The sequence below is a fragment of the Lotus japonicus genome, chromosome 1 (genome assembly GCF_012489685.1).
Source record: "Lotus japonicus ecotype B-129 chromosome 1, LjGifu_v1.2".
Taxonomy (NCBI): Eukaryota; Viridiplantae; Streptophyta; class Magnoliopsida; order Fabales; family Fabaceae; genus Lotus; species Lotus japonicus.
In genome coordinates this window covers 134,042,728-134,053,340 of record NC_080041.1, presented here as the reverse complement: position 1 = coordinate 134,053,340, position 10,613 = coordinate 134,042,728, and the positions used below count along the sequence as shown (strand labels likewise).

Genomic DNA, 10,613 nt, shown 5'->3' with positions numbered 1-10,613 from the left:
TTAGGAAATGGGATATTCATTTTTTTTCTATTGTTATTCAGTCAATTCGGTCAGAAAGGAGTCCAAACCAAAACCGACCAAACCAAACCACATTAAACTGACTTTAACCATCTGCCAAACCCGCCATCAGACCTAACCCGTCAGGCTGCACCCCACATCTAGCCTGACCCATTTGCCTGCACAAAAGAAGCCACAGTTTCCTTCAATTTCAAATCATACCAACCCCATCATGAACAACCTTAGAGATAAATTACCAAGAGTCCCTCATCTACATAAAAGGATATAATGAATATAGTTCCCTCGTGATTATCATCTCGTAGAATTCTTTTGAACTCATCATCTCGTAGAATTACCAAGAAAATGTGGGGCAGATCTAATTATAGTTGTACGTAATTGAATTTACTTAGGAAGGGATGAAACGTGCCATAAATAAAAGGACCAAGTTTCGCAACTTGGTTAATCTTGATACCAATGAGAGGAAAGCACCATCAAACAAAATATGTCATATAAAGCGTCCAAAAATAAAGTTATTATACTTATAATCTTAAAAGGTCTAAATCAACAAAGCAGAGTCAAGAGATTCGTCAAGACTACTTTAACCGAATCAATATCCTTTGAATCCCTGAGAATGCTGCTCACTTCTTGGATTTCTTTGGTGCTCTGCATAAAAGAATAACATTTAGACCATGGTACATGTAACAAGGCCAAAAGCTGTAAATAAGGCTTAAGACCAATATGTTATACTCACTGGGCAGCTTTAGGTGCTGGAGCAGGTTCAGCACTGGGTGTTGCTGATGGTTTATCGCCAGGACCCTAAACATTTCAGAGAAAAGAAGTGTCAGTGAACATATTTATGGTAGACAGAAGATCCCAAGTTCAAATATTAAGAATATATAAATTCATGAAATCCGTAATTAAATAGATTCTCAATACACTAAGGAAATCACCTGGGCCAAGCGCTCCTCCCTCCTAGCAAGCTTCCTTTCCCTGCTTGCCTTGTTCTTGGCACGCTTCGCCTCAAACTGATCAGACAGAGTCTTCTCTCTGGCCTTCTCAGCCTTCGACTTGTGAATGCTTTCCATTAAGACTCTCTTGTTCTTGAAAACATTACCCTTCACCTTCATGTACATATCATGGTACATGTGCTTGTCAATTTTCTTGGACTCCCTGTACTTACGGAGCAATCTTCTGAGCACACGCATCCTCCTCATCCAAAGTATTTTGGTGGGAAGCCTTGCCTCTCTTGTACCCTTACGCTTACCTATTAGTATTTAAAGGTTATAACATTACAATTAGATGACAATCGCCATTCATTATATGGCTACCCCTTGCAGACATGTAGTATCCATAAACTAATCCCCTAAACTATATAGCAAAGAATTATTACGCTATTGTTTCAAATGGTAAACAAATCAGGTAGAACCTAGTCAATTTCCAATGAGTAAATGTCTAAATGATAAAAAAATGCCCATGAAAATAGTTCCTAAACATGCATCAACGGCAAACTGCCTGAAACTACACTCCACCAACAAATTAACAAATCATGGGTTGAGATTAACTATGAAGTAACCCGGTTAAAGTTGGGAATAAATACCATATCCAGAGTGGCGACCCTTCCTCTTAGCCTCCTTCATCCTGCGAGCTCGTGACCGGGAATGAATCTTGGTGGGCTTCCTGATAATAAATCCATCCTTAACCAATTTCCTAATGTTCTGGCCTGTAAACAAAAATCCACCAATCTAAGTAATGCTTCAATAGTAAAAAGATTTGAGCATTCATTCCACAAGAACTTAAAGCTAAAGCGCCAGCCGATGGATCAATAGTTGAAAAGCTTTGCTATTTTGTGGTTCTGGGAAAAACTAAGTTAAGAAAAGCTACTGAGTCTATAGAAATCTAACATAACAGAGCATCAAAGAAGAAAAAGCAATCAGATTTCGATCGAATGGAACACCTAGAGCGGAATAATATTACCAAATGGTGATGGATCTTTCAGTAAGCAAATGGGTATAAACACGTTCGTTGAAAACAAAAAAAATTGGGTAAAAGTGAGAAGAAAGAGAGAGAGAGCTTACGAGAATTGGCCATGGAGATTTCATTGCATTCATTGGGATCAAGCCAAACCTTCCCTCTTCCGCATTTGAGCACGCTGGCTGCAAGCCGCTTCTGCAGTTTCAGGGACACCATTTTCCCTGCTGCTGCTGATACAATTCTGAAAGGGAGGAGCTAAACCCTAATTTTTTGCTATCTATATCAATGAATCTTCCAAACCCCTCTTTATTGGGCTGGGCCTAACTCACTCTGTTTCAAAACCCACTGTTATCCAGGCTTAATTTTTTTTTTTTTTTTAAAATTGAACTCACGAATTTTGCATTAATATTCAATAATGTCTTGTCGTGTTTTTTTTATTAGTAGGTTTGTTTTACATTGATTTATGCATTTTTTGTCTCCAAAGGTATCTTACAGCTGACCGACAGTCATGAGATTAATCATCTCGATACTCAAAAATTACATCTTAATTACATTTTAATTTATGCATGATATGGTAAGATAATGAATTTTGATGAGATCATAAAACATTAGTGTAGGTATTAAACTTATACTATTATAAATTTATCTTTTAAGGCACTTAACATTTTTTTACTAGTCACTTAATTTTTTGTATCGAGAAAGGGCGTAGAAATTAGATAAATGCATTGTGCACGTTGCATAATTTGGATGTGTCTCACTTAATTGAACTTTTAACCATTACTAAGGTTGTTGTTGTCTTGGAATTTGTGGCTCGTGGTGACTATGATGAAGTTTTGGTTGCACCGACGACATATATGTTTGATATTTTATCCTTTTTGATTGCATAAGCTATTAGTTATAGATGGGCTCTCACCATGGCTTTTAGTTTGTTTTCTATGTTTCGTGTATTTTGAAACGGGTTGTTTGAGGCTTGGAAGTGTCCTACGGGACCGTCCTTAAGGATTGTAAGCATCTTGTGTTACCATTTGATTATTCAGAACTATTGTTTGTTGTGGTGGTAATAGTATTACTGATTATCTAGATAGGAACTCTAGCTCTTTTCACACTTCAGTGTGAGCGAAAAAGCTTCTACCGTATTCCTCTCTTGTTCAGTTTGATGTTCTCGTTTAGAAGTCGATGCACCTTTTCATTTTTTAATAAAAGTTAACTTAAAAAAAAACAATTATTATAGTACTAAGCAAACGTCATAGAAATCAGGCATGGGGGGTCTTGTCAGAGACTCCACAGGTACGTGGGTGCAAGGATATTACGCAGGCACCATTGGTGGAGACCCTCTAAAGGCTGAAATCGAGGCCTTGAAGTTGGGATTGATCATGTTGTGGGACGCAAATTTGAGGAGTGTTATTTGTGAAGTTGATTGTCTCGAAATTGTACAGACTTTAGTTAGCAATAACTATCAGTTACACACACATGCCTCACATCTGCTTCATTTAAAGCTTATCTTGGATCGCGATTGGGATGTGGAGCTCCGACAAATCTCAAGGGATGCCAATGAAGCAGCGGATTGTCTTGTTGGTTTATGTAGTCGCCTTCAATGTCACTATACTAGTCTTGAGGTTCCTCCTCATGAGCTTTGTCCCATGTTAGCTAGAGACTTGCTAGTCTTGTAGTTTCTCTTCCTTGTCTTTTAATTTTCCGATGTATAAAAAGAAAACGTCATCGAACTTTACTTTGGGTTATGATCATCATGTGGTGTAATTGACGAAAGTACCCCAAATCTTAAATTCACTTGACAATAATATCCCTATCCTTTTCATTTCACTGTGCTCTAAGCCTCTGACAAACACCGCCCCTCTGACCATGTGTCCACCGTTTCTTCGGTGAAATCAGCTCCCCCTTTGCCGCCGCCGCCGTTCGTTTTGTCAGATTTTGGTACCAACACTAGCTACTGTCTTCGCCCTCTTGTTGGTTGGTGAAAATGGTGGAGAAGAGGAGGAAGCCTCTGATTCTCTGTTCCACCAAACATGTCATCAATTCCTTATTAGGATCTTCATCTTCTCCCCCAAACAACAACCATGAATCTTCTCCCAATTTCCACTTACCTGTTGGAATTCTTCAATCCTCCAATAAACCTCAATTCCCTTCTTCTCTTGACCACTCTGCACTCCTTGGCCTCTCCACTTCTCTTCTCAAGAGGCTCTCCATAACTTCAGGCTCACCGGTTTTGATCAAGAATACTGAGATGAAGATACAGAGAATTGCAGTTGCCATTGCTCTTGACCCTCCTGGCATCACCACTGAAACTGGGTCACCCTCTTCTTCTCGAATAATGCTTGTTTTACCTTGTTGTGATTTCCCTTGCAGTGGGTTGAATGGTGAAGTTGCTTATTTATCTCCTATTTTGGCTTTTAATCTTAACTTGCACGTTGCTTGCTTAAAATCCATTCTGCGCCATGGGCAAGATGCTTTAGCATCTTATTTCAATCCTCAAGGTCAAAAGGGTGATGAGGATGCTGATAATAGCATTGAGGATGATTCTGTCATTAAGGTAGAATTGGCACCTCTTGGACAACCTCCGAGATTTGCCTCACTTTTGAGGGTTGCTTTTGTGAAGATACCAGAATGTGGCATTCTTGAATCTATTAGATCAAGTTCACCTGTTGAATCCCAAGAGCGGCAAGACATGATTGATTTGGCGTTGCAAAAGTACTTTGAAGTGGATAGGTATTTGTCAAGTGGAGATGTTTTTGGAATTAACATTAGTTGGAACTGCAATTCCACTATTTGCATTCCCTGCAACCAGAAACCACAAGGGAAAAATGATGAACTTATCTATTTCAAGGTATATTCACCTATCTCTTATTTTTCTGAACATCAAAGAAACATGTCATGTTTTTTTTAGAGTGTAACTTATGTCTTCAGGTCATTGCTATGGAACCATCAGATGAACCGGTTCTCCGTGTCAATAAAACATTGACTGCTCTGGTGCTAGTAGGGAGTTCCCCATCCCCCCTTCCTCCAGATTTGTTAGTTGCTGGAAAGGGAGGGCCTGTCCCTTTGCAAAGAGACTTAGTGAAGACCTTGGCTTCAATACTTACTCCAACTTTCTGTCCATCCGCGCTTTCTTCCAAGTTCAGAGTTTCAGTTCTCTTGTATGGCTTGGCAGGTGTGTTCTATTTTGTCAAGCTTTATTTGCTTAAGGAATTGGTGCCTTTCTTTTACTAGTCTTCATAAATCTGATTGTGTTTTGGATCTCCACTTGATAACATCAGTTGTTGTTGTTTATTTAAAATTCATATGTGGCTTGAAAATGCCAAACAAAAGGTGGTTTTGGATTGCATTCATGGTGCAGATTGTAATTCCTGAACAACAAAATTATGCAGGTTGTGGGAAAAGGACGGTCATTAGATATGTTGCTCGTCGACTAGGCCTGCATGTGGTGGAATATAACTGTCACGATCTACTGGCGTCTGACAAAACATCTGTTGCTCTAGCTCAAGCTTTCAAGACAGCTCGAAGGTTATATCTAGAATATTAGGAATGATAGGAACACATATTGTCTGAGGAACTTCTTTCCTGTACAGCTTTTGTTTTGGCATGGTATAGTACTCATACATCTTTTGCTATCAAGATAGGAGCATATAGTTTCAGTCATTTATTCACCTTGCTCTTTTCGTCCAAGTGTTTTTTTCTCTCCACTAAACATTTATTAGTTTCCAGGTTTTACTATGGTCGCTTATCTGATTGCCTGGTTATATAAACTCTGAGAAGTTTAATGTTTTGAATATGTTTTCTCTCAATGCTTCTAGCCTGTGCTTATGCGATGAAATTGTTACAGATACTCGCCAGCTATACTTCTTCTCCGTCATTTTGATGTTTTTCGAGATTCAAATTCGCCTGATGGTTCTCTAAATGATCAAAGAGGAAATACAGCTGAAGTTGCATCAGTCATTAGGAAATTCACTGAGCCAGTTAGTGAACGTGGTGATGGCAACTCCCTGGTGACATCAAATGGTGAATTGGTAAGATCTAACTTAGTTGAATTTTGCTATCACTATTCTCTAGACTAACTTTTTTTTTTTCTTCTTTTAAGCATTTTTCTAATCAACACAAATGTTATATCTTACTTACTTTGCAAATCAGACAAAATAATAAAACAAGAGAGCGCAAAAGGAGTGGACAAGCTAGGCAATTAGTAAAAGTAGCAGTTCTGTAACAGGGAAAAAATGTGATGGAAGGAAATTGGCTCTGGGAACTTCAATAAATTGAGGCAACCTCTCTTCCTGAGATACAAACTTCTAAGTTTGACTCTTTCTTTCTAGGAAAAAGTACTGTCAAGTGACATGCAAAGTACTTTAATGAGAATAAGATACATCCTACAGAAAGTAGTCTTCTTTTTTCTCATAATACTTTAAGTGACCAAAAGATTCTGTTTTTCTCATAATGTAAAGCATATGCAAAACCGTACACCATTATGTCTTTTTTTCAAAATGCCAGTCAAGGGGTAAATCCTAATCAAGATTGGCAAGAACTCAAAAACTAGAATTGTCTTTTTTCCTTTTTAATTAGAATTGCAAAGATATTTACATTTACAGCATGCTAGTAAAGGTGGAGAAGAATGCTGAAAAGACAAGCGGGCAGATCCTGTTGATTGCTGCTGCTGACAGTTCAGAAGGTCTACCTTCAACTATCAGACGCTGCTTTAGCCATGAACTAAGCATGGGGTCTTTGACTGAAGAGCAAAGGGCTGAGATGCTATCCCAGTCACTGCAGAGTGTTTCTGGACTCCTCTCTGATGTAAGTGAAATGGAGCTTCCTCTTGTGTCTATACCTTCTTTCGATGTTTTTTGGGTTAATACATTGACTATTAGCAGCACCTGTGATGGCAATTCTCTCTCTAAGTCTGAATAAAAAAAATAGAATGAAAAAAAAAAACTGATGTAAAAGAAATAGTTGGGCAAACATCTGGTTTCAATCACGTTGAGTGTTTGACTTTATTCAATCACGTTGTTGCTCCTGAATCCCCTGATCATTACTGTTGAGTGTTTGACTTTATTCAATCACGTTGTTGCTTCCTGCAGACTGATTCAGAGGGTTTTGTAAAAGAAATAGTTGGGCAAACATCTGGTTTCTTGCCCAGGGATATGTGTGCTTTAATCGCTGATGCTGGTGCCAACTTATTTCCCAGGAGCAATGCTGAAGTAGACAAAGATGGATCTGAAGATGTAGATAGTTCTCTTACTTCCGGGATGATTGAGGATAACAATAAGTCGAAAGTTTCACCTCGGATTCCTGGGAAAGAAGACGTGATGAATGCTTTAGAAAGATCAAAAAAGAGAAATGCATCTGCATTGGGCACTCCAAAGGTAAATTAAGCATTCAAGCTTTTCTGATGGTTTTCTCATCTGCATTGAGCAGCATTCAGATTCTAGAATAACTTACATTGCAGAGAAGTTTACACGTAAGCATGTAAATGTCTTATGGGGGAAAATGTTCCTCGTTGCAGGGAAATTTTTAAGTATGGTTTTCTTTTGCAGGTTCCAAATGTGAAATGGGAAGATGTAGGTGGGCTTGAAGATGTCAAAAAATCCATCCTAGATACTGTTCAGGTGGACTTCTTGTATGGCCTAACTAATGATTGTTGCTTTTCCCATGATGTAGAAATGCCACCCTTTGATGGTTCTGTTTACTGTATCAGATAAAATGCCTGCCCCAGCAACCTGAAAATATATTTGGTCGAAAAAGGAACTTGTTGTAATGATTACATGGTACATTAGGTTGCCATATTCCATAGGCTGACTAAATCAAATTACATTCGGTTGTCATATTTCATAAAAAAAAAATGAAAGAAGGTACTTTTAGAGATTCATATTTGAAATTTGAATTTTGTACACTAAAGTGTCATATGGAAACTATTAATTCTAGATTATATTAAAAAAATTAGATTGAATTGGCTGTTTCTACTATATCAACCTTTCCAAAAATGCATAACATATCATCGGTTTTTCCTCATTGGTGCATATGTTGGCTCTTTCTCTTGAATCATAGATAATATGTACTGATCTATCAATTCAACTTTTCTTTTTTAGAAAACTCTCCAGGCTTGTTTCTTCTTTGTTTTAATATTTAGAAAACTCTCCAGGATTGGAGATGCTATTAATTGTCTGTAATTTCTGAATATCTGATTCATTCTGTATTTCATATTTTAGTTACCTCTCCTGCATAAAGATCTATTTGCATCTGGATTACGCAAGCGGTCTGGTGTTCTTTTATATGGTCCCCCTGGAACAGGAAAAGTACGTTGTAAAGTACAACCACAATGTTCTACCTCAAATTTTCTCACTTTCTATTACAAAGTTTTCTCATTTCTTTTTTCTTTTTTTATAATTTATGTCAGACATTATTAGCAAAAGCTGTTGCTACAGAATGTTCCTTAAATTTTCTTAGTGTGAAAGGACCTGAACTGATCAACATGTACATAGGAGAGTCTGAGAAGAATGTCCGGGACATTTTCCAGAAGGTATAATAATATTTTGGTTATTTTGATCTGAATAATTTCTCAAATTGAATTGAATATGTCTGTCTCAGTGCATGTCTATTTCCTGTGAACTTGACAATTTTCATAACAGATTTTGATGAAGTGAACTTCTATATAATTCACAGGCCAGATCAGCACGTCCATGTGTCATCTTCTTTGATGAGCTTGATTCTCTTGCACCAGCTCGGGGTGCTTCAGGAGATTCTGGTGGTGTTATGGACAGAGTGGTTTCTCAGGTGATTTCCTCTTATGAGCAAGATCATGATGCTTGTAGATTTTTTCTATGAGTTTCCTAATGCAATATATTCCCCCTGTTATTAGATGCTTGCAGAGATTGATGGCTTAAGCGATTCAAGTCAGGTATTTTTATCCACTTGAATTATTTATCTTTTAGCATACTACTTTGCTTCTAACAAGTGGTGTCTCTGTTGCTGGCTCGATAGGATCTATTTATTATAGGTGCAAGTAATAGGCCAGATTTGATAGACCCAGCACTTCTGCGTCCTGGTCGATTTGATAAGCTGTTATATGTTGGAGTTAACTCTGATGCATCTTACAGAGAACGGTAAGTTGTCTGCTTTTTCAGCTATCTCTGTTGTGTGTGTGTGTGTAATGTTGATTAAATGCTAAAGTAAACCTTTGATTTTCATCTTTCACAGGGTCTTGAAAGCTCTTACCCGAAAGTTTAAATTGCATGAGGATGTTTCACTTTACTCTATAGCGAAAAAATGTCCACCAAATTTCACTGGTGCGGACACGTACGCCTTGTGTGCAGATGCTTGGTTCCATGCTGCGAAGCGCAAGGTAAATCCTGCCAAGATCACTATATCCCATGATTTCTTTGTGTACATTTTTTTTTTTTTTGACAATTAGGCCTGTTGTGGTATTTTGAGATGACAGTGGACTATCAATTTATAGAGGAAATTGCAGCCTGTATTTAGAGTGTACTTAACTTCATTGCTTTCTTGTAGGTTTTGAGTGCAGATCCAGAGTCATCCAGCCAAGACAATGAAGCTGATTCTGTTGTTGTTGAACACAATGATTTTGTCCAGGTAACTTGCAATTTTTATTGATATATTTGGTTACCCTCTGATCAAACACTAACACTGAAGTTTAGAGTTATCAACTTCCCCATCAATTGCTTTCTAACTAGTTTCTAGTATCTAATTGTGTGACTGATATTTCATGAAACTTTCAGGTCTTAGTTGAGCTTCAGCCTTCCCTCTCCATGGCTGAGCTTAAGAAGTATGAGCTACTGAGAGATCAGTTTGAAGGCACCTCAAAATGAGTTCTATTGTTATATATTCTTCTTTGAAATATCCCCTTCTGATTGTTGTCATCTCTTGTAATTGACTAATAAGTGATTATTTCATGTAATAAATGATATGTAATGACATATATAGTGAGTTTTGAAATTACTCCAGCATTTTAGTGATTAGTAAGGAGGTGTGACAACACAACACTCTAGCATAAAAGAGCTACCCTTCTTGTTTTTTAATGTAATTTTTAGGACTAAAAAACAAGTAACACATTAATTTTGGTAAACATTAAAGCCTTTGCAATAGTTTATGACATGATATCCGAGTATTTTGCCCAAATGATACAGAGTTCAATTGTTGTCTTGTCAACATGATGCTTATAATTTTTTTGTCTACACTACCTTTTTGTTGGGCTTTCAACTGTGGACCAGAGCCAGGTCCACACCTACTAAGGTGAACAGCTCACCATAACCTAATTACCATTATTATTATTCTTTTGCAAAATTGTTGATATGAACAAAATTAAGCATTTTAAATTACATATAATTGCTTATCCAAAAAAAAAACATTGAGATGTAAATATAGAAAACTGTCTTATATTTATTACTAGTGTCATTTAAAAAATTAATAGTTGAAATTTGAGTTTAGCATCTCCATGTTATTGGAAGATAAAAACTCAATCCTCTTCACTGGTCTACTTGTAAGAATATTAAAAGCCATATATGATTAGTAGTCAAAATATTTTATTGTCTTTTAGCATCATTGTCTCCCCCAGTTTTGAAAGATTCCGCTGCGTTAGAACCGTGGTAATGCAATACAGTTTTGAAGCTTTGATTTGTTTCCATCTC

At 37.3% G+C, this 10,613-nt stretch overlaps 3 protein-coding genes across 3 annotated transcripts; 2 read left to right on the top strand and 1 right to left on the bottom strand.

Annotated features, from left to right (window-relative positions):
- Nucleotides 1-426: 426 nt before the first annotated feature.
- On the bottom strand, nt 427-2,231 carry LOC130731138 (60S ribosomal protein L19-1-like). Its single transcript, XM_057583332.1, has 5 exons — nt 2,073-2,231; nt 1,595-1,717; nt 948-1,261; nt 749-813; nt 427-660 (listed from the first exon to the last, which is right to left on the bottom strand). The coding sequence occupies exons 1-5, from the start codon at nt 2,182-2,184 to the stop codon at nt 636-638; spliced, it is 639 nt and encodes a 212-aa protein (XP_057439315.1). The 5' UTR covers nt 2,185-2,231; the 3' UTR covers nt 427-635.
- Nucleotides 2,232-3,227: 996 nt separating this feature from the next.
- LOC130726665 (uncharacterized) lies at nt 3,228-3,638 on the top strand. Its single transcript, XM_057577969.1, has one exon. The coding sequence runs from the start codon at nt 3,228-3,230 to the stop codon at nt 3,636-3,638; it is 411 nt and encodes a 136-aa protein (XP_057433952.1).
- A 148-nt stretch (nt 3,639-3,786) lies between these two features.
- On the top strand, nt 3,787-9,944 carry LOC130731136 (peroxisomal ATPase PEX6). Its single transcript, XM_057583328.1, has 15 exons — nt 3,787-4,810; nt 4,891-5,134; nt 5,352-5,487; nt 5,807-5,990; nt 6,577-6,765; nt 7,050-7,334; nt 7,506-7,577; nt 8,178-8,264; nt 8,366-8,488; nt 8,632-8,742; nt 8,828-8,866; nt 8,950-9,071; nt 9,166-9,310; nt 9,478-9,558; nt 9,705-9,944. The coding sequence occupies exons 1-15, from the start codon at nt 3,947-3,949 to the stop codon at nt 9,792-9,794; spliced, it is 2,772 nt and encodes a 923-aa protein (XP_057439311.1). The 5' UTR covers nt 3,787-3,946; the 3' UTR covers nt 9,795-9,944.
- The last annotated feature ends 669 nt before the right edge of the window (nt 9,945-10,613 follow it).